Genomic DNA, 23,068 nt, shown 5'->3' with positions numbered 1-23,068 from the left:
CCTGGCCACATGCAGAGCCCTGCCTCGGTCCTGGCCTGCCCCCCCCCCACCCCTCCTGCTTCCTTCTCTTCAGTCTGCTCCCTCCCTCCCTCCTTCCCTCCTCTGCCAGCCTTGGCCTGGCCTCTGCCCCCGCAACATAGCTCTTCCTACTGTACATACTGGGGCGGGGGGCGGGGTGGGGGAGTGATGTGCCAGGCCAGGCCTGGGGCCCCGGGGCCTGACCCATGCCATGCAGACCTGGGGCCTCAGTTTTTAACGATGGTTCCATTGCTACCTGATCCAAAACGTTTCTGTGCCGCACTCCAAGCGTCCTGCCGCAGCGTTTCTGTCTGTCCATCCATCTCTGCTGTCTGTACCGGACACTGTGTCTCCTCAACCCGGGAAAGGGGTAATGAGCTCCAGCCCCAAAGCAGCCCAGGCAGAGGTGCCTGCCTCGGGCCCCCACCCCCACTTCGCACGCAGCAGATTGCATTTTGCCCCAGTTCTGGGGACCGGGATGGGGAGCTCCTGAGGAGTTGGCGGAGAGATCTCAGCTGGGGGCAGAGGTCTCTGGGTTGGGGTTGGGGGGGGGAGGAGTGTCACAACAAGGGTGACCTCGTGGTGTCAGATGCCCTCAGGAGGCAGTGACCAGCCTGTGAGGCATGGGGGGGGCGGGAAGAGGACAGAGGGGGGCTGTGAACCCAGAGGACCTGGGCCCCAGTGGGGGTGGGAGAAGGGGGAGCTCTGAGGGTGGGGTGGGGTTTGGGCCCCAGGTCTGTGTGAAACGTTTCTCTGTGTCCCTGGGGGAAAGCCTTCCCAGCAGTCTCGCTGCGTGTCGCCCTGCGTGCTCCTGTGTCCATGCGTGTGTTGAGAGCCCGGCAGCAGGGCATGCATGACTCTGGGCAACATGTGTTATCTTGGAGACACGTGTTTTTATTGCTGACTTTAAATATTTATTCCACGGCAGACAGAGACATTTGGTGTCTTTTTATAATTTGCTCGTGGTCATTGAAGAGAGCAATAAACGGAGCATTTTGAGCAAAACTAGCCCCCTGGGTCTGTGTGATTGCCTCTCCCCTCCCTGCCTCCCTGTAACCTGGTCTTTGTGTACCCTCCACACACACACACACACACACACACTCTCTCTCTCTCTCTCTCTCTCTCTCAAGCTCCCTGGTGCCCCCCCGTGCAGACTGGAAATACAGACCAAATCCATTTGATTTTGGCAGGATTCTCCTGCACCATCCCCCTCCCCCCCAACCCATCTGGGAGCCCTGGACCATGAGGAGCCTCAAGGACAGGCGTGGGAGGCTTCCACAGAAGGCCAAGTGTCTAGCAGGCCACGAGCTCTGACAGATGGGCCAGAGAGGCCAAAGCTAGGGCAGGGAGACTTTCAGGTCACACCCAGGCCCCTCCCTGTTGGCCCACCCACTTATCCCCCGTGAGCCTTACAGGTCCCAACAGCAGCTGCAACCTGGAAATTTCCCTTGTAAGGCCCGGGGTTGTGAGTAGCCTCTCCCTAGGGGCCCAGAGACTCTGCCCCAGGGCTCAGATCCTGAGTCATCCCGGACACTCCTGCTCTATTCTTACCCCTGCCCTCAGGGAGGCAGCAAAAGTAGCTGTGATGCTGTTGCTGGCAGGTGGGGTCACTCCAGGGCATGGGAGGGTCCAGGGCACGGCCGCTGACCAACCAGTGGGTCCTTAAGAGGTACCAGCATTTTGTGTGGGTTGGTTGAGGGTCCACACACAGCTATGCTATAGACAATGAGGAAACAACAGGGAGAGGCTTGAACAGCTGGGATGCAGGTCCCGGGGCGGTGGGGCGGTGGGGCGGTGGGGGGTGGGGGGGATACTCTCCAGCCATGGAGGGTGGGCCTCCTACCCTCTACCCAGATGAGGATTGAGCTGTAGGAGTGGGAAGGAGGAGGGGAGCTAACAGTTCTATCTCCTCCCCCAGGGTGGCCCTGGGAGGCCACTCAAGCTGTGCGGGCACCAGACACAGAGTATGACGAGAATGGTGCCCCTGGATTTCTGCAAAATGGCCGACTCCCTCGACCCCCCGCCCCACTGGCCTGTGGGCACATGTACATATGTGTGTGTATGTGTCTGCGTGCGCGCACAAACACAAACACACACACACACACACACACACTGCCCTGAGCCCCTCGGCACCAGCAGTGAGAACCAAAACCTCTGCCAAGAGGGAACAGGAAAAGTAACCTGGACCACCGCCCTCAGACTCCTGCCCACACGCCTGGTCCCCAGCATTTCCTCCAGCCTTGGCTCCAGCCTCCCTTCCCCCACTCTCCCCCCCCCCCAAAGCAATGTCTTTGGGGAAGTCTAGCTGGGGCAGCTGTGGAGCCTCAGTAAGGGATCGCTCCCAGGGGGCCGGACATTTAAGGAACCCGTGACTCCTGGTGGCTCCACTGTTGGGGCAAAAGAAGAAGGAGACCGGCCTGCCGATAGCCCGGGCATAGCTGCACCCCCAAAGCCGTGGACACAGCATTAAAGGGTTAGGAGGAACTGGTCGCACAAAGGTAAGGCTCCCCTCTTTCCTTAAGAAGGGGGCAGAGCCTGCTACCTTCGGAGCCCAGAGCAGGACGGCCAGAGTAACCCAACTAACGTGAGTATGCTCCTGGGTGAGTCACAGGTAGAAACTACACCAGGTGAGTTGTCGCACGAAGGAAACTTCATTTGCAGCAAATAAGATCATGGGGAGTAACGTCCAAAGCTGTGACTCCCCGAGCAAGGGCGAGTGCGTTGCTTTTACTGAGGGCTAGGATGACTATTTAGATAGGGGAGCCTTGTCGTCCTGTGTCGGGGCGGGCGTAAGGTCCTTACGGAAACATGCTCATACGTACATTGTATGTCATGTAAAGCAGGCTCGTGCTCCGTCTTGGGTGGAGATTTTAGTGTTCCATTGAGGTAAAGGTAACCGTCGGTCACTCCGCGGTCCATCTGCGCAGGCGTGAGTCGGGGGGCGGGGGGGCGCGGGGGGGGCGGTGAGCTCAGACGGGTCTGGGCCGCCTGAGCTGACAGCCCCCGTCCAGGCAATGGTTCCTGCTTGAGGGGTAGTTTCGGTTTCTATCACGGGATGTTAGGCCCCTCGGGTCTTTTGCCTGAGTGAAGAGATAAGCTGGAAAGAAGAGCTTAAGGAAAAATGTGGGACAGTTTGGGTACAAGCAGGTGAGGAGTAAAGATCAGCTCTTGGGGTCTAGCTGGTGACAGTTGCAGAGCTCAGAGGTGGAAGCAGACCAGGCAGAGATCTGTCATAGCGGGGAGGTGAAGCTTAGCCTCGAACTGGCTTAGAGCCAGGCTTTTGGGTCCCTAGGGAGGGCAGTGGACTGGGAGTCAAGAGGCCAGGGTTCTAGTCTGAGTGACCTCGAGCAGGTGATTTCTCTCAGACATCGGTTTCTTTCATATGGAAAAACTGCCATGCTGGTTAAATAAAAATGCAACATCCATCCGTTGAAACACTGTGTAGCTGTTAGCAAGAATGAGGACAGTCTTTATGAACGGGTTTGGAGAGATCTCCAAGATGTATTAAATGAAAAAGAAAGGGCTGAAGAGTGTATATAGGAGGGCTCCCTGAAGTGCAAAAAAGGGATGAGGGTAAAAACATACTCGTATTTGCATGAAGGCGCTCCAGAAGGAGCTGAGAGACCACAGAGGTTACATGTTGGGGGAGGATTAGGAGTTGGGGGTTCAGGAGTGGGAGGGAGCCTCTTCATATAGATGTTTATATTGTTTTATTAACTATGAGATTGAATTACCAATTTTTTAAAAGAAGTATAGGACATGAAAACTCAACCTCTGTCTTTACCCAGTCACAAATGAAAGCAGAGCTGTAGACACATGCCATCATCTGTCTTAGCATTCCACCAATGCCAGGGGTCCCCAGGGCTCAGGAGGAAAATCCCCGGCTTCCTTTTAAGGCCCACTGAAGTATGGCTTAGTCAGGAAGTTCCTTCTTAGGTCTGACTTCATTCCCTCCTGCTGAAATATCCAGCACCACCTCCCTTGTTCCATGTAGCTATCAATATGTATCCTCAGCTCCCCCTGGGCCTAACTTGGTTCCCTGGGTAAATCTAAGCCCTACATTCTCTACCCCTGAGACTTGGAATGGTTTGGGATTACTTGGTGGGGATGACAGGCCCACGGGTCCTTGTAACCATCCTGGGAAGGTGAGACACGAAGGGAAGAAAAGAAAGGCCAGAAAGAAGAGGCTTGCTGTCCTACTTCCCCTCACCCTCCTCTGTGCACAGTCATCTCCCCTTGTGTCCACCTGCCCTGTCCCTTCACACACACACACGCACGTGAGCAGAATAACCTCTCTGAATCTCTCTCCTATTCCCTTCCTTGTCCTTCATGGCCTCATCCTCTCCCTGGTCCTCCCAGGTGAGTGCCCACGCCTGCTGTCACCATGACAACTATTCACCACCAGCAGATGCTGCAGGAGCACGTGTCCATGGAGTTCTCCAGCTCCACCACCCACATGCAGACCTTCTCCCAGACAACCAAGACTGTGGGAGGCAAGTAGAGTGGGTGGGAGGGCTGATCGGGAAAGGGCAGCCTTTCTTCTTCCACATCCACTCCCTGGGTGGCCTCAGGCTTTGTGAGTGCCGGGACCCCTCAGGAGCCCGAGATACAAAGAGCAACCCTCTCCTCATCTGTGCTTTGAGAAAGCTTCAGCCAGTGGGATGTTTACCCACAGATCAGATCTTCTGGAAAACAGCTTAGGAAGAGTCAACCCTGTGAATGTGTATGAGTGATTGATGAGCTTAATTGCTTGAGGAAACAGGGTCACAGGCAGACGGATGTATCTCTGATGGCAGAATTGCAGGCACAGAGGAAGTTAGGGATGTAGCTACCGTCCTAGATCTGAGTAATGCTGACCCTGCTCCACTTCAGAAATAGGAGATTCGGAGCCATCGGTGGAGAGAGGATGAACACATAAACAAGTGACCGAAGCTTCCAGGCTCTCAATCCTTGGGGACCAAACTTGGGGGACAGCAGATCCAAGGGAAAGCTGAGAAATGGTCTCAGAGCAGAACAGATTGTTTTGGTCATGTCTCTAGTGGAAAGTGATTAAAAGATGGCCAGGGGCCAGGCTATCCATTATCTCCTCCCAGTCACTGCCCCTCCCTCAAAGTCCTGGAGGGATAGAGTCCTTCCAACTCCTCTGTGCACAGAGGTCAGGGCCAGATGAAAGCTCTATACCAACTCCTGCTGGTCAGTTGAGGCAACGCAAGGAGAACGGCTGGGACGCGAGACCAGAAGTTGCAAACTTCAGTGATTATAGCAGTGCCTCTCAGCCCTGGCTGCACATTGGAATTATCTTAGTGTAGCAGGCAGAGAGGAAGGGGAATGAAAAAGGAGCAATACAGAAGTCTGACTCAACTGCTAAATCAGGTGTGTTTTTGTTTGTTTGTTTGTTTTTCAAGCTCTCCAGAGAGTCTAGCATGCAGCTAGAGTTTAAAACCACTGGCCAACAGGGTCCAGGCAGGGAATATAAATGCCAGAAGAAAGAGGAGAATGGCAGAGCACATGCCCGATCTAGAGGGGCCCCCTCTAGTCACCGCCCGTTGACCGTTGCCATACAGGAGTATGAGCTCAGGGCTGAGAATCCAGAAATCTGAATTTTTATGTGAAATCTCTCCATTTTTAGATCTAGGGCTCCTTTTTGTTTAACCATTGACGAGGTCAAATACCACACATCTGCAGGTCAGGTTCAGCCAGCACACTCTAAACGCAGAGTTTCTTAAGACATTTTTCGCATCTCAGTCCTTCAGATTAGCGGGGATAATGAAGGCACCTACTTCACTGGGGTATTGTGAGGATGAGATAAAATAATCTCTGAAATGTGTTTAGCACAGTTCCTGACCCAAGGAAGGTGCTCCGTGAATCAGAGCAATTGTTTTTAACTGTCAGCTCACCAGCCAACAAGATTTTCTGTAGTTTATGCTGAAAATACAACTTTTCATTTTCCAAATATAGAGTTACCCTACCACATTGAATATGCTCTCTCAGATAAGGAGATGCCCACATATAGCCCCCCTGGAGGGGGAATGTTTCCTGTCCCTCACTCAAAAATCACTACTACTCCCATAGCAATGAATGCTGAACCACAGAAGGACAGGGGAAAGGCCTACAGCAGAGCTCAACTAAGCTACCAGCCCTCCCAAGCAGAAAGCCCTGGCCCCTCTTAAGGCAACTGGGGGACCAGAACTTCAGGAGAGAAGTCCAGGAGATCAAGAAAATCCCCCCAAATAAGTCTCCTTTAAAAAAAAAAAAATTAGCTCCCAATATTGTGGTCCAATGAAGGTAAGAGGAGTTGGCTCCCCCTGGTGTTTGAAATTTGCCATAACACAACGACCCACTGACTCTTAAGTCCTCTTCCTGGCCAAAGTCCCCGCGCTGGCCTAAAATGCTCCATTGTCCCGTAAAGAAAAGATCAGCCCTCCAATCCCGGGCTGAGCTCTGCCTGGAGCCCATTCTGACCTCTCACCTGCCACCACAGAGGAAGTCGTGACAAGGAAGTCCTCCAGCACCGTAGAGTTCTTCAGCTTGGTCACTCGAAGTTCTGACATCCCTCCCGGCGAGAGCGTCCCAGAGTTCGTGGAGAAACCTCATCCGGTCACCGCATCTGAGGGTGCGTTGCTCCCCGTGTCTCCTCCCCACGCCTCTAACTGCTTCACATTCTTCTCCCAGTGCCCCAACCCGCACCACCATCCCACTGACCCCCAGTTCACGAACATCAGCCGTGCCAGGCTGAGGGTCCCTCCCTGCCCAGGGCGGACGTGAGATCCCTGGCAGGAGGCAGGGTGCAGGCAGAAGGTCCGGCCTGGAGGCTAGGAGGTGAACGTGCGTCCTGTGCCCACTGCAGGGGATAAAGCCGTGTTCCGAGCCCGGGTGCGGGGGAACCCGAAACCCAACATCTCCTGGAAGAGAGAGAGCGGCATCCCCATCAAGGAGTCGGCCAAGATGTTCTACGACAGCGTTAACAAGGAGCATGTGCTGAAGGTGTGGGGACCCGAGCCAGAGATCCAGTTATGGATGAAGCCAGAGGCAGGGACCCCAGGGCATGCTGCAGCCCCCCTCGTGGATAAGAGAGTCACAACAGCGACCCAAGAACTGGGCCATGGGAAAAGAGGCTGTCATTGCCCTAGAGGAGGGGCAGGATAAGAGAAGCTGAATGAGGAGCTGAGGCCTTGCTAGAGTGAGCAGGGGACCAAACTCAGGGGCGAAGTGAAGCAGAACTAGGGCAAAGCCAAGGAGGGGCAGGCCCCACCGGAAGAGACCCAGCTGTTCCAGAGGAGAGAGAGCCAAAAGGGAAGAGAGGCCAAATATGTGGGCGTGGCTAGAAGGGGCGGGGCCGTAGTGGGTGGAGTCAGGCTAAATAGGGGCAGATAGGAACAGAGGGAGGAACCAAGCCTAGTGTCCGGGTGAAGGTCGGGGTTCCTGGGCTCTTCAGGGAGCCTTCCAACAGACTCTCACCAAGGGCTGATCATCTTTAGATCTAACCAGCTTCTGCATCTTTTAGCTCTAGACCCTTGAGGAAAAGGAGGGATGGGTTGTGCGGAGACCTGTCCCAATTGGTCCTGCCAGGACTTACCACTGTGAAGGGCAAAGAGCCTCCCCTCTCCCCCACAGACAGAACTCGGTTCCTTCTTCTCTCATGGTCCCATTACTGACCCTCAGCCCCACATAGCACACACAAGCTGCCCCAGGGTCCCCCTACGGGCCACCCCTTACACAAATTGATTCATTCAGCAAGCACCTTCTGAGGCCCCACTGGGCTGTCCATGCTGCAGGCACCAAGGCAGCCTAATTCACCAGTTTCCTTGGGCTCAGCCCAGTGCCTGGTACAGAGGAGTAAATATGTGTTAAAGGAAGGAATACCATCCCACTGATAGAAACTGCACATAGTTAGAGGAAGTCCCTGTCTTCCAGCTCACAGCCAAGAAGAAGAATCCCATGCAGAATCAGGCTACAAACACACACACTCACACTGACTACTACCTGGAACCTCCAAATCATAGAGGCTGCTCAGTTCTCCACACACATGCCCAACACTCAACTCCTCTCCCTTCTCACAGAGAGTCTCCCTGGGGTCCCCCCCCCTCACTAATGGCCTGTCTCTGATACAGCTGGAGCCACTGACCTCCGACGACTCTGACAACTACAAGTGCATCGCAAGCAATGACCATGCAGATGCCATCTACACCGTGTCCTTGCTGGTGACAGAATGTGAGTCAGCACCCTCCTCCTGGCCTTTCCTCTTAGGGACCAGACGCCCCCTGTCTGACCCTGTCCATCTCTCTGGTCCTCAGGTCAAGAGAAAATGGATTTCAAAAAGATGTTGAAGAAGAGGTGAGGCTGGGAGGCCCCTCTGCCTGGGGTGCTGTCCCTCCACCCTCCAGGCTAGGGCTTCTTGAAGGTCTTTCAGCAGGGCCCTGAGTTAATGACCCAGGCTCCTAGAACCCATGAAGGTTGGGTTGGCTCCCTCTGTCTTCAGAGGGAGGTGCTGAGTCCAAGCTTGGTACCCACCTCCTCGCAGGGCACCCCCTGCTCCCAAGAAGAAGCAGAAGAAGGGGATAGGTGAGAAAGAGATGTTGGAGATTCTGTCCAAGGTGCCCAGGAAGGACTTTGAGAAGGTCTGCATGGAGTATGGTTTCACTGACTTCCGGGGGCTGCTCAAGAAGCTCAAAGAGATGAAGAAAGTGGAGGTGGAGGTCAGTGCCCATAGTGGGGCAGGGGTCTGCAGGTAGGGGTCTGGGTCTCTCCAGAAGTGCTAGTGCCTGTGTGTCCCCCAGTGGCAAGGCCTCTCCAGCCTGCACACACATGCTCAAGGGTGAGAGCAGGAAAGGAACTTGCCTTCCTTTTACTTCTTCTCTCTCCTCTATCCCCTAATGTGCTTGCATGGACTTTGGAGTCAGACCGCCCTGGGTTCAAATCCCAGTTCTACTGCCTTATTAACTATGTGAACATGGGCATCCCTCTGAACCTCAATTTCTCATTTGCAAAATGAAAATTCTGCTTTCCTCTTTCATTTGTTTTTGCGTTGTCATCATTCATTCACTCAACCAACTCTCAATTATTAAGCATCTACAGTGGAATTAGAAGACTTATGTAATGGGCCCAGGTACATAGTGACTGTTCTGCAAATGGTGGTTCATTTCTCATCGTCTCCCCCTAAGTGCTAGAGGCTTTCAGTGGCAGGAAGTGTGTGGGGGGGAATCATGGCTATCCAATCAGCCTAGTCATTTCTGCCAAGACCTTTAGGGGGTTCCTCCAGCATTGGGTTAACACACTGGTCAGGCTCCAGATGTCCCTGACGCCTGCCATTTTATTATCACAATCTCACAGACCATCCGGATTCTGAAGCCCCTGGAAGACATAGAGACCAAGATTGACACCACTGTGGTCTTTGACTGCATCATGGAGCTGAAGGACCCCAATGTCAAGATGATATGGATGAAGGTGGCCGGGGGGGGGGGCACCTAGGCAGGGCCTGCCTTGGCAATATCATTTCCTCTCTGTACCCCCTCCCTTCACAGACCCCCCTCATTATCCATCAACCAGGTCCTCTCTTCCATCCCAGCAAGAGGATGCCTCCTGGTATGACTGAAACTGACTGGGAGCTAGGCTCTAGTCTTAGCTATTCCATCACTTTGCTTTTGGATTTGAGACAGTTACCTTCCTCTCTCTATGCCTCAGTCTAGCCATCTGAAAAGGCTGGGTTAGGTAGTCCTGAAGGTCACATTAAGAGCTCAGGTCTCACAGGAAGCAGGGATCCTGGGTCCCACTGAGCCAGAAGATAAGGCTAAAGAGATCTTAGGGATCTCTGGTATGTCTGAGGATCTTAGAGAGGTAGACATGGCACCCTCCAGCTTAGGCTGGCCTTGGGGAATGAGGACCTCTGGAATTCTCCTCTTAAAGTCCTTCATCAGCTTTTCTACCTTTTTCATGAGGCAGGGTAATGAACCACTGAGGATCCAGTACTCCCTAGGCAAGTATGATATGAAGCAGATGGGCACCAAGTACATGCTGGTTATTACCAACGTGAACATGAACGATGCAGACACCTACAGCCTGTCCGTGGGTGACAAGCGGATGAGAGCAGAACTCACAGTGCTGGGTATGAATGTGTGGGCATCTGGGGGACAAAGAGGACAGTCAGGGTCAAGGGAGGAATAGCCAGGGATGGGGTCCATGGGGATATGGGAGAGAGGACTGTGGGGCTGTGCAGTTGAGGACTGTATGGGGATGGACATTAATGGAGGAGGGAAACAGGGGGAGAGGACTATGAGATAGTAAGTGCCATGGGGCAGTGTGGCATTGTGGTTAAGTGCACAGTCTCCAGAGTGAGACTAGTGGGGCTCGAATCCTAGCTTCACTATGAGCTTGTGAGCTTGTGATTTGGGACAAGTTATTTAACTTCTATTTGCCTCAGTTTCCCCATCTGTAAAATGGGGAATAATAGTAAAATCTACCTATATGGGAATTGGATGCATTAATATGTGCAAATTGGCTAGAAGAATGTCTGGCACTTATCGAAAACTACATAAGTGCTTTGTAAAATTGCTGTGTTAACATAACTGGGGAGGAGACCATATGAACATCATAGGAAGGGGTCACAAGCAGAATGAAAGGAAGGATGCTTTCCCCAATTGTGGGCTACAGGAGGCCAGTGACCCCTGAATCTCCATGCCCCCTTCATCACCCCACCCCTCAGGAGAGATCAGGGCTGCAGCCCAGTGACTGCCCCTCCTACTCTTCCACAGATGAGCCCCTAAAGTTCTTGGGAGAGATGAAGCCAATGAAAGTGACAGAGCGCCAGACAGCTGTATTCGAGATCCGCCTCTCCAAGAAAGTGCCTAACTTTGTGTGGAAGTTCAACGGGAAGGAGCTGAAGAGGGACGAAAAGTATGAAATCACAGTGTCCGAGGATGGTCTGACCCACACACTTAAGATTAAGGACGCCAGACTCTGTGATGCGGGCGAGTTCTCTGCTGAGGTGGGGGACCTGGTACAGAAGGCCCAGGTCACAATTGACCGTGAGTGGTTGGGCCAGAGCTTGAGGGGTGGGCCTCATGCCACAGCCACCTCCATGTGCGTAATCATCCATCCATCCACCCATCCATCCATCCATCCATCTCTCTTTGCAAAGCCCTGTGATGGGTACTAGAAAGACAGAGGGTTCTCTTCACTAACTCCTAGTATAGTCGGGGAGGCAGGTGTGAATTAGAACATAAGTTCTCAAGCAAGGAGTCAAGACATGCTAGGGTCTTATTATCAGCTGGGAGATAATGGGTCAAGAGATTATTAGCCCTCCTGTCTCTAATCTCATATATTCTAGCATATCCCTCTTAACCACTTGCGTTCTTATATGAGAGCAAGTTTGGAGAGTTACACATGATGGTACACCCAGAAGCATGACACACATGTGAACTGCACTTGACACATGTGACATGGAATCATCATGGCTGTGACAGAGAGAGGCACAGAGGTCGTGGGAACCCAAAGAAGGGGCACCACTAGGTGATGTCAGAAAGGATGTGATGAGGTGATGGCCAAGCTGCTTCTTTCCCAGAAGAACAAAAAAGGAGTTCAGCTTTCAGCAAATGGGGAAGAAGAGAGGAAATTCTCAGCAGAGAGAACAGCATGTATCAAGGCCCAGACACCAGAAAGACAGTGCAATTATGGCTGGAGTTCCAAAGGGGCATTAGAGATATTGACTGCCATGCTGTGAGGAGGTAAAAGTTGTTATCCCATTTTACATATGAGGAAACTGAGGCTCAGGGAGTGAATGCATTCAAGAGAGAGTCAGCTAGGAAGTAAGGGATAGAGCTGGGACTCTCCCTGCTAGTTACCTCTATGGGTCACATGTTGCACACAAACACATTCCATGTCACAGGTCCCTGTGTTTCTGGGACCAAAAAGAGGAGCAAGGCGGCAGGTAGCTGCAGAAAAGGGATGTCGGGGTTGGGTGCAGATCCAGATCTATCTGTCCACAGGCATCCCCATCAAGTTTGTGAGAACCCTAAAGAACGTACGTGTGAAAGAGAGGAGCCGTGCATGCCTTGAGTGTGAGCTGACGTCCAAGGACGTGACACTGCACTGGAAGAAGGACGGGCATCCTCTGGAGCGCAGCAGCAAGTACAGCATGAGCCATGAGGGCAAGCGAGCAGAGCTGGTCATTGAGGATGCACTGCTCGGTGACAGTGGCGAGTACACGGTGGTGGCCATGCAGGATGGAGACCCCACTGAATACTACAGTACTGCCATGGTCACCGTGGAGGGTATACACCCACCCTGTCAGTCCCCACTGAGCAATCCCCCCCAATCCTGACAGCTCCCTACCATGGACACTGATCAGCCCCCTACTGACTCCAACCCTCCTCAGACCATGATCAGTTTCTACTTCCCCACTCTGACCACTCCCATCTCCCAAATTCTGACCATCTTCGACGTCCCATGCCCTGAACATCTCTACCTCCTAGACCCTGATCATACCCCATCTCTCGAACTCTATCTGAAATCCCTTGACTTTATCCATCCTTCACTTTCAGACTCTGACCATCCCTAGCAGGCCTGATCATTCTATACTCCTTGACCCTGCCCAGCCCCTACTCACTAACCTTGACCATTCCCACTGTCCCTGACCACCCTCAACTCCTAAAAACAGTCTAGCATATCTAGCTCCGCTAACCACCTGCATCCACACCATCTACTCCCCTTCTCCAGCTGAGCATCCCAAGTCCCCACTGACCATCCTCCGATGATAAGCCCCCCATTGGCCATTTCCCAATGCAACTAACTTTTCCCCAACCTCCCACCTACTTGCTCCAGTCCCCCCACTGACCATTCTCCAATCACCCATTGACCATTTCCAAACTTCCTGCTAATCGTAAATTATTTTGATAGATATGGCACCCCTGCTCCTTCCCTTGGCCATGGCCACCAGCAGTCTTCCCATGAGTCCTTTCTGCCCCCAGCACCCTAACCTAGCCCCTGCTCCCTTTCTCCCCAGAGCGTCTGGCCACAGTGAAGAGCAGGCTGTCTGACGTGCACGCGGCTACTGGGAGCCTGGCTGAGCTGTGCATCGTGCTAAATGACGAGAAGGTGGAGGGCGTGTGGCTGAAGGATGGCAAGGAGGTCTGAGGCAAGGGATAGAGAAGGGGTCCAAGGAGGGAAGGGGTCAACTGGGCATACATTCACACACCCACCCCTCGCCCTCGCCCCCCGCCCACCTCCCAGATCACGGACTTGCCCGGCGTGCAGATCGTGAAGCAGGGTGCAGTGCACAAGCTCATCTTCCCCAATATGGGCCCGGAACACGAGGGCAAGTACACATTCCGGGCCAAGGGCGCAGAGAGTGAAGCCTCGGTATTCATTGCAGGTAAGGTCACCACCCCCTAGAGGCAAAACTCAACCAGGCCTGGCCTGCCCACATGCTCAGAGCTCTTCCCCCACCCGCATGGGGTCCTCCTCCACCCCTTGTCGCCCCGCCCCCCATTCCTGCTGGGCGACCCTGCCCTGCCGCCCCACAGATCCTCCTACCATCGACCCGTCCGTGCTGGAGGCACTGGGGGCGCACCCCGTGACTGTGAAGGTGGGCCACACTGTGAACATCAAGGTTCCCTTCCGGGCTAAACCGCTGCCCAAAGTGACATGGTACAAGGACGGCGTGGAGGTGACAGAGGAGGACCGTGTGTCCATGGAGCGCGGGGAGGACCAGGCGCTGCTCACCATTTCCAACTGCGTGCGTGAGGACAGTGGCGTTATTCTGCTCAAGCTCAAGAATGACCACGGCACAGCCACAGCCAGTCTGCACCTCAGTGTGCTGGGTGAGGGCAGGACCCTGCTGGGCTGGACTGGGCTGAGCGTACCTGCTGCTCAGCGCTGAGGGTGGGCATAGCGCTGGAGCTGGGGCTTGAGAAAGGGATCGCAGCCAGAAGCCCACTTTCTAACTTCCTAATTCTGTGGCCTTGGGCAAGTCAATGAACCATCTGAAGCCTCAGTTTCTTACCTGCAACAGGATGACTTGGTCTTTTGTTAGTTTGCTTTTTGTATCTCTTTCAAGTGAATCTAAGGCACATAGCGGAGTGCACGAACACATAATAGACCTTCCAATGTTGTGTTGTCACTGACTTGAAGATGAGGACATGGTTGGAAGGTAGAAATGAAGTGAAAGAGGTGGGATTTAGGGATAGAAGTGAGGTTGGTGGGGAAGTTTCGGGGGTTGAAATGAAATGAAGTCAGGGGAGGTGAGATACGGTTGAGGATAAAATGAGGTTGGAAAGGGCGCCTGGGTGGCTCAGTTGGTTAAGCGACTGCCTTCAGCTCAGGTCATGATCCTGGAGTCCCGGGATCGAGTCCCTCATCGGGCTCCCTGCTCGGCAGGGAGTCTGCTTCTCCCTCTGACCCTCCTCCCTCTCATGCTCTCTGTCTTTCATTCTCTCTGTCTCAAATAAATAAATAAAATCTTTAAAAAAAAATGAGGTTGGAAAAATGGGAGTGGGTAGGAATGGGATTTGGGATGAGTCTAAACATAAGGCTAAGGAAAGAGATGAGCTGGCCTTAGTGAGCTCATAGTCAACACACACACACACACACACACACACACACACACACACACCCCACGCCATCAAGCTATGGAGTGAGAAGGTCTGGGTTTCAATTCAATTCAGCAGCATGACTGAGCTCTTCTGTGTTCTCAGTGCTGAGGACAGAGATGGAAGTATCCCAGCAGTCTCTCAACCCAAAAGGGATGAAAACTAGCAGACATGTAATTATAACATAAGATAAACTATTAATACCAGAAAGCACTGGAGTTCTGGAAGCTGAGAGGAGGGGCAGATCTTGTCTGGAAGGAGACAAGGAGGGAATACCCTGAGGCAGGGGACCCTCAGGTCCCCAGCCCCCCCATTGCTAGGCAAGTGAGAGTCTCAGGGGGCCAAGGATCCAACTCTTTGGACAAGTCTTACAAGGAGGGGCAGTGAACACAGAGAAGGGCGAGGCATCCACAAAGCTCAGACTCTAACTATCCCCCAGTCTGGCTGGACCTCCAGCAGGTGGGATAAAGCCTTTCTCATCCCTGGCTCCCATTCTGACACTCTCTTCTGTCCTCAGACCGTCCCAAGCCTCCCCAGGGCCGGGTGGAGTTCCTGGAACTCTCGGGGAACCGTGTGCACATGAAGTGGAAGGCTCCGAAGGACAATGGCGGGCGGCCAGTGACACAGTTCATAGTGGAACGGAGGATGGTCGGCAAGAAGGCCTGGATTAAGATAGGCGAGGTGGACAGCAAATTCACGAAATTCTCCACCAACAAGGTAGAAGAGGGGAAAGCCTACCAGTTTCGTATCCTGGCGGTTAATTCAGAAGGAGTGAGCGACCCGCTGGAAACAGATGAAGTGTTTGCAGGAAATCCCATTGGTCAGTGAGATAGCCCCATGCTCAGTGGGAAACTCAGGGGTCAGACAGTGAGGAATGCTAGTCTGTGGGGGAATTCCCTGGGGTCACCTCTGTAGCTATCCTATGAGACAGACAGAATCCAGAGTAAGAGCCGAACATCATCTTGGGTGGGAATTCTTGACTTTTCCCAGTCAGATCTCATGCACAACATACTCCCATGTGTATATCCAGAAGTGCATTCAATTCCAGGGAAATGATTCCACTTGTTTCTCCATTCCAGAAATCATCCCAAATCCCAGTGGGAGTGATGTTACTTTAGAGATAACCTTGAATCTGTTCTAACTTTCCCCCAAAGAAAACCCTTGACAACATTGGCATTTTAATTATGAATGCTAATTAACTGCTTGCTGCACTCCTCCCAGTTGGTCTCCATGTCTCCCTGTGTCCAGAACATTAAGAACTGTGGCATTGAGAATGACACAGGTTGGTAGATTCGAGTTGGTGATTCTCAGTCTTGGCCACACAGTAGAATCACCTGAGGTCTTGGAAAACATGCTGATGACTGGCCGCCACCCGCGGCCAATTAAATTAAACTATCTGGAGGTAAAACCCAGACAGTGTCTTTTGGTGAGGGTATTTTTTTTAACTCTGCACTTGATCTTAATGTGCAACCACAGTTAAGAATCATCAGGGTTTTCTTAAAGGAGGGAGCCAGAGATCAGCATAGGGTGAGCAACCATCTACATGCTCCCCCCGCCAACCTCTGCCCTCTGTCTCCCACAGAGCCCCCTGGTCTTGCCTCCCAGCCTCAAGTGACTGATGTGACCAAAGAGGCCATGACCATCACATGGAATGCCCCTACGCAGGATGGGGGAGCCCCAGTGCTTGGCTACATTGTGGAGCGGAGGAAGAAAGGCAGTAACCTATGGGTGCCAATCAACAAGGACCCCATCCAAGGTGAGGTCCTAGGGAGAGAGGCCCAGGAGGACCAAGGGCGGCTTTGCTGGGTGGACCTATGCACCCCTGCTGCCCTGAACATATTCTGTTCCCCAACTCCTTTGGGGGTTTTAATAGCATCCCATAACCCCCCCTTCCATGTCCTCTCACTCTATGGTCTCCCATCTCATGGACCCCCTGCCTCATGACCCCTCAAATTCCCATTTCAGACACCAAGTGCACTGTGGATGGTCTCCTGGAGGACACAGAATATGAATTCCGAGTTATAGCTGTGAATAAGGCAGGCCCTGGACAGCCCAGTATGGCATCCAGTTCAGTGGTAGCCAAGGACCCTGTCAGTGAGTAGGGGGCTGCCAAGCCCCAACACATAGTAGAATTAGCCCATTCAAGGTAGACAGTGGATTTCTTCTCTGGGAAGGTCTAACAGGGTGACCCTACCACACAGTCTCCACTTTCTGGGGTCTGCCAGCCTAAGAGAGGGACAGGATTCACACCCAAAAGAAAGCCAGCAAATAAAGATTGAGAGTCAGGGACAGCGAGGAGGCAGGGTGGGAAAAAAAAGTTATCAAACTCTGAGTATTTCTGGTTAGGTAAGGTGTTGGATGCATATTTGAGGATTGGGTAGGGCTGTAGGGTAGATGGTTGGGAGGGTCCTGATTTAGGAGGTGAGGTGGGGCTATTGCACATGAATGGATGTGGTAGAGACAGTTGGGCTAAAGGCTGGAGTTTAGAATATAGGGGGATTGAGGGTGTAGGGTACGTTGAATTTGGAGGGTATTGACTTCAAGGGTGAAAGGGTTGATCCAGTGAGAGAATTGAATTTGGAGGTTGTTGAGTGTGCAGGGTTGGTGTGGAAAGTGTTAACTAGGAGTTGGAGGCAGAGGTGGTGGAAGTTAGGTTTCAGGGGTAATGAATGTGGGAACTGGGCATGGGATTGAGTGCAGAGGAGTCGGAAGGCTGACTGGATGTCTGTGCCACCCAGAACCCCCAGGCCTGGTGCAGGGTCTGCACGTGTCTGATTCCTCCAACTCCAGCATCTCCCTGGCCTGGCGGGAGCCTGCAGAGGGAGACCCACCCTCCGGTTACATCCTTGAGATGCGGGCTGAAGACACTAAGGAGTGGTCCAAGTGCACAAAGATCCCCATCTCGGGCACCTGCTACGTGGTGGGAGGCCTCACCGAGAGGCAGAAATACTTCTTCCGAATCCGAGCTGTGAACGAGGCTGGAGTTGGGGAGCCTGTGGAGCTGGATGAGGGGGTCCGTGCCATGCCACCACCAGGTGAGGATGCAGAGAAAGCTGGGGTTTAGGCCCTAACATCCTGGCCCCATACTTTCCTCTCTGGGACCTCATCCCACAGGGAAAAACTGGGTGATGCTATGATTAAGAAGTCATCCATACTTGTGCCTAGACAGAGCTAAGGGTGACCTGTCCCCCCCCAAAAAAATCACCACTCATTGTATGCCAAATAGTACCTACTGTGTGCCAAGGGAGGTGTTAGAAATATAGAAACAAATAAGACACAGGACCTGGCCTGGAGTCTTACATACTAACAGGGGAAGACAGAGGAGGAACAACTAAATGCTTCACAGTGTTGGGGCTGCCTGCTGTAGGTATGACCTGTTGTGAGAGCATGGACGAGAGGTTGGGAAAGGCTCTGGGGGGAGGTTTAAAGCTGAGTCCATGGCCCCACCTCTGTCTCCTCCGTCTCCCTCAGCTGCCCCCAAGTTTGACCTCAGTGCCCGGCTGAAGAGTCACATGGTGGTTCGCGCTGGGACAGCCCTCTGCATCCATGCTGCCTTCTCTGTGAGTCGCTCCAGACCCTGGCCCCCCGGTGCCCCCCACTTAACGAAGATGGCTGCTCTAGCTATCATAATCTCTGTCTCTGCCCCTCGCCAGACGCCTGGCACTAGAGCCTGGCAGGAGACCCCTCGACAGTGGATTGGGAGAGGGCCTGCCCTCAAATATCACCCGGGTGACCCCACTGCCAATCTCCTGTCACCACGCAGGGCTCACCCGCACCGAACGTGATCTGGCAGAAAGATGGCATCCCCACCAAGGGCCGGGAAACCATCACCAAGGGCAAAAACCACTCCCAGTTCCTCATCAACAGCACCAGGCGCTCCGACTCAGGGGTGTACCGCATCTTGCTCCAGAACGAGTTTGGAGAGGCATACTATGACATCCACGTGTGGGTGGCAGGTACGACAGCGGGCGGAGGCCTCGGGGAGGCGTCCTTGCACACACCCCAAAACCGAGCTCCCTCCCCACTGCTGCTCGAGTTCCTGCCACCCTCAAGTCATGCCGGAAGGTAGTGAAGGCTGCTCTGGCGCCACAGGGCAAGACGTTATCGGCCTTTGCCTTGATGGGGAGGTTTGTTTCCACTTTTTCCCAATGTCCAGAAGCCTTAGAGGCATTGAACTAGGACCAAACCCTTGTTTCGGTTTCTGCACTCGTATCTGGTGAGCTTCGGGGGCATATGCAAGGTATGGTTGGCAGAGGGAGAGCAGAAAATGAGTGGGAGGCGGGAGGGACAGGAGGAGATGAGTCCATTCAGAACTGGAGTGACCTCATAGTGAGGGCTAGAAGCTTTATAATCAAGCCTTAAGCCCTCAAGGGATGAAGGGATAAACTTTTATTGAATAGTTACCATGTGCCAGGCACTTTACTCAACATTTCTGTGGGAGTTACTGTTAGCCCTATTTTGCAAATGAGGAGATGGGTCTCAGAGTTTACAGGGCTGGTAAATAGCAGAGCTGCACCTCAGAAAGTTCTTTCTGACTCCAAAACACCAGCGGCCTGAGACTCAAAGAAGAGACGTTCCCCATTCCATCTTCCACAGGGCTTGGCAGGTGGCTGGGGTAGGGCACAAGTCTTCAGGCCCCCAAGGGTGGCTGACGGACCTTGTGGCTGTTCCAGATTTTCCGCGGCCACCCACAAACCTACAGCTGTTTGAGGAGGTCCCCAACACAGTGACTCTGACCTGGAACCACAGCCCTGACGTGCAGGAGGACAGCGAGGCCCACTACGTCATCCTGAAGCGGGATGCCAGTACCGCGGCCTGGTTCACGGCAGCCGACCACGTCTTCAGCAACAAGTACACGGTGACAGGCTTACTCCCCGGCAGGAAGTACTACTTCCGAGTGGTGGCCCGCAACGAAATCGGTGACAGCGACCCGCTCGACTCCAAGGATACTTGGCTCATCAACAAGGACAAAAGTGAGTGTTGGGGGACTCGGGGGTTCAGGTTATATCCCCGATGGCAGGGAGGAGAACCGCTGAGGTGGAAAGGTTAACGTCAGGGATGCTGGGAAGAGAAGTAGCGACCCTGAAGCCCAGAGGAGATACTTTCTGGGTACTCTGAGGGGTGGGACCAACGTGGGGGTGGGGAGGTGCCCTTGCGGGCAGGGATGACAGGGGAAGGCGGGCGGTGTGGAGCTGAGCCGGGGGTCCACGGGGGTGAGGACTGGGGAGGGTCCCCGAGGGTGACATCCAGGAAGGGAAGGGGTTAAGGGTGGGGATAGGGTCGGGGAAACTTGAAATGGGCTAAGTGGAGGCGAGGGGAGACCGTGGAGGCTGAGATGACGCCGCCGGGGAAAGCCTGGGTGGGCAGTTAACAGCCGGGGAACAGCTGGGGCCGGAAGCTGGCAAGAACTTAGGACTCCCGCGTCTGGAAAAGGGTAAAAACCCGTGCCCCTGGCTTTGATCGTGGAACCGTGGAGTGACAAGGGGTGGGAGGGTGGCGGAAGGAGAACCTCGGGCACGCCAGTGTCAGGTCGGGGCCCCAGAGTTGCTAGCGCGTGGGAATGTAGCCCAGGCCCCCGGGGCTCCGGGAGCTGGGTCTCCGGGGCGCCTTCGGAGCTCTCAGCGGGCGGGCGGCGGCTGGGGTCCCGGGCGCGCTCACCGCCCGCCGCGTCCCGCCCCGCGCAGTCGAGGACCTGAGCGCCAAGCCGAAGCCGTACCAGCAGAAGGACTGGCGCCACGCGCCGCGCTTCCTGACCCCGCTCAAGCCACACACGGTGCTGCGCGGCCAGGACTGCACCATGACTTGCGCCTTCCTTGGGAACCCGCGGCCCACGGTGACCCTCTACAAGGGTGACGTCAACATCACGGCCAACTCCAAGTTCTGGTACAACTCCACCAGCGGCGTCTGCACGCTCGTCATCCCCACCTGCACGCTCAAGGACAGCGGCGAGTACAGCGTGCTGGTGGAGAACGAGCTGGGCAAGGCCCGCAGCAGCTGCACGCTCACGGTCTACGGTGAGGGCACCGGGCAGGGCCGGCTGGGGGCGGGGAGGCGTCCCTGCGGCCCACCGGGTCCAGAGGCCCGAGATGGCCGTCTCTTGGCGCCGTTTTTTATTTCCTCTGCCATCCGGTGGTGTAAACATTCACCAAATGGCCATACTTGGTTCCTCTCTCCCATCCTCTGGGTGTCATTTGTTATGTGTCTGGCCCCTGCAGACTTGGGAGTTCAATAGACTGTAGTTTGCAGCCCTTGGTGGGCCTAGACTTGCCTTTGAAAAAGATACTGGTGATAAGGCCTAAACCAGACTCACCAGTCACCATCTCTGTGGCAGGGTTCTGGAAGGAATTTTTATGTTTACAAGATTTGACAAGGGATTCTGATATACAACCAAGACCGAAAACTACTGGTCTAGGATAAGGATAGACAGGAAGTACAAATGGGGGAAAGACCGAAGGGAGCCTAGTGGAGACCCTTCCTCTGCATAGGTGTGTCCATGTAGGGGAACTATCTTATTTCTTCCTACACACTCTACTATCTTCACAACTACACAGCAAGGAGCATGAACTCTCGAAATGCAAAGCTGAGCTGCCCCGCTCCCTTCTTGCTTTAACTCCCTAACTTTTTCATGATCCTTTTGAGAAAACCCCAGCCAGCAAGGCTCCTCCTCACATCTACTTCTCCAGCCTCATCCTCTGCCACTCCCTGAACTCTCCCTGGCAGTCCCTTGGTGTCCTGCTGTAGGTGCCTTTCTTTGGGGCAGGTGCCACGCCCTGTCGCTGTCTCTCTCAAGTACTCGGCTAGACGTCTGGCCCGGAGATGGTGCCTCCATAGTGGCGGCGGAACTGTGTGACAGAAGTAGGCCAGGGAAGGCCCGGTGGGAGACATCCAGCTTTCATTCCACAGCTAGAGAAATCCCTGACAACTTAATTCGGGTTGTAAGCACGTGGGCCAAGAGCCCTGGCTCCACTGCTGTCCAGCCGTGTGACCTTGGCAAACCACGCTGAGCCTGCTCTCTCATCTGTCCCTTAGGGCTGTTCTGAGGCTTAAATGAGATAGTGCGTAGAAGTGCCTGGCGCAATGCTTGGCAAATATTAAGTGCTGAATAACTGGTAGCTCTTGGCCCCATACAATCAACTGATCTTGGGAGACTGGGGCCTTAACTGTAAGTCCAGCAATTTGGAGTTTGCCTTCCTCCTAGCAACATTAACACTGACAAATACTTGTTTTGTTCTTTCAGACAAAGATGACAAGTCCATTCTAGCATCAGTCACTGAAAGTCTGCAGAAGAAGTCAAAGTACCTTATGTGAGCTCCGGCCCAGCCCAAGCATCAGGAGGATGTTGGGATATGTGGTTTCAGGGCCTATCCTGTGTGTGGCCCCAGTGAGGGCAGCCCCGTTACTTCTCTGGTGCTTGTCAATGTAAACAGTCCACGAAGGCATGGGACAATAAATTGACTAAGCTCACCCCTGCCTGTTCCTGAGGGTGATGTGCAGTAGGGACCAAGGACATGGACTTGGGAGTGGATGGGGACACATGGAGCATGGAGTCCAAGAGTTTAGTCCAAATCCACGCACACTGGGAGTGAGCAGCCCCTTCTAGACTGGGCCTTGACATGCCTCCCCCGCCCCCTGCAGCCACACTGCACCCTCCTCTCCCCTCAGGGCAAGGGACAGCAAGTCCTGATAGGCTTCATCCTTCTCCAGGTCCCCCCCTCCCATTTCTTCACCAGGTAGGTCTGTCGTCAGAGTTTTGGGGTTTGAGGGGATCAGGGCCTTGCCTCTTTAGTGCCCAGGGTTCCCACTATTTCAGAATTAGTGCATCTCAGAGCTAGAAGGAATTGGTCCTCCAGCTCACTAGGTTTCAAACTTAGGTTTTACAGCAGAATGCTCCCTTAAAAAAAAAAAAAATCATAAGAAACTACTGGACATCACACAAGGATAGGGGGATCTCTGAGCCTCCTTCCTCAAATTATTCTTTCACTGTCCCCCACCAGGGGGACAAATCTGTAAAAAATCCTAGTTTGGAAATCACTAATTCCCCCATCACCCACATGGGACTGAGCCTCTTCCTCTACAACTCTACAACCTCTCTACTAAGGGCATATTCACCACCACCCAAGGCTTCCTTTTCTGCTTCTGGGTCGGGGCACTGCCCATTAAGATGCAAATGCCCCTGGAGTGGAGTGACTCCACTCCATTGTTTCGCCCGGGGTTCCCATCTAAAGTACAAATCAACCAATCTAATCTCCCTCCTCCCCGCTGTTTAACTGAGCCCACAGGCCAAGGAGAGAGGAGAGGCTTGATGGGAATCTGGATCATTCTGGTGCAGGCAGCAGGTCCGGGAGGAGGGGGGCAGCAGCAGAGGACACTGGGTAACTAAGACCTACCAAAGGTGGCCAGGCACCCGTGCGCAGGGGAATGTGTCAAGGAGAAACTTGCATGGTGGTAAATACTACCCATCCCCCATC

The 23,068-nt window shown here is 53.7% G+C and overlaps 1 protein-coding gene across 1 annotated transcript; it reads left to right on the top strand.

Annotated features, from left to right (window-relative positions):
- Window positions 1–2,433: 2,433 nt before the first annotated feature.
- On the top strand, window positions 2,434–22,064 carry IGSF22 (immunoglobulin superfamily member 22). Its single transcript, XM_035012432.1, has 23 exons — window positions 2,434–2,516; window positions 4,378–4,511; window positions 6,500–6,631; window positions 6,866–7,002; window positions 8,130–8,229; window positions 8,313–8,352; window positions 8,540–8,714; window positions 9,349–9,462; window positions 9,958–10,120; window positions 10,767–11,039; window positions 12,000–12,284; window positions 13,016–13,140; window positions 13,243–13,384; window positions 13,536–13,832; window positions 15,118–15,420; window positions 16,183–16,356; window positions 16,566–16,694; window positions 17,339–17,635; window positions 18,072–18,160; window positions 18,364–18,556; window positions 19,274–19,573; window positions 20,285–20,614; window positions 21,838–22,064. The coding sequence occupies exons 2-23, from the start codon at window positions 4,403–4,405 to the stop codon at window positions 21,906–21,908; spliced, it is 3,978 nt and encodes a 1,325-aa protein (XP_034868323.1). The 5' UTR covers window positions 2,434–2,516; window positions 4,378–4,402; the 3' UTR covers window positions 21,909–22,064.
- Window positions 22,065–23,068: the final 1,004 nt, after the last annotated feature.

The sequence above is a fragment of the Mirounga leonina genome, unplaced genomic scaffold, assembly GCF_011800145.1.
Source record: "Mirounga leonina isolate KUSES-001 unplaced genomic scaffold, KU_Mleo_1.0 Mir_166, whole genome shotgun sequence".
NCBI classification, from domain to species: Eukaryota; Metazoa; Chordata; class Mammalia; order Carnivora; family Phocidae; genus Mirounga; species Mirounga leonina.
This window is presented reverse-complemented; position numbering and strand designations above follow the sequence as displayed.

What these genes read in the sequence shown, in the direction of transcription:
- IGSF22 (XM_035012432.1), top strand. Translation starts at nt 4,403, where the DNA reads ATGACAACTATTCACCACCAGCAGATGCTGCAGGAGCACGTGTCCATG. An exon ending in ACAAGGAGCATGTGCTGAAG is followed by an intron (nt 7,003 to 8,129) that starts GTGTGGGGACCC and finishes TCTCTGATACAG; the next exon opens with CTGGAGCCACTGACCTCCGA. An exon ending in GTCCTTGCTGGTGACAGAAT is followed by an intron (nt 8,230 to 8,312) that starts GTGAGTCAGCAC and finishes TCTGGTCCTCAG; the next exon opens with GTCAAGAGAAAATGGATTTC.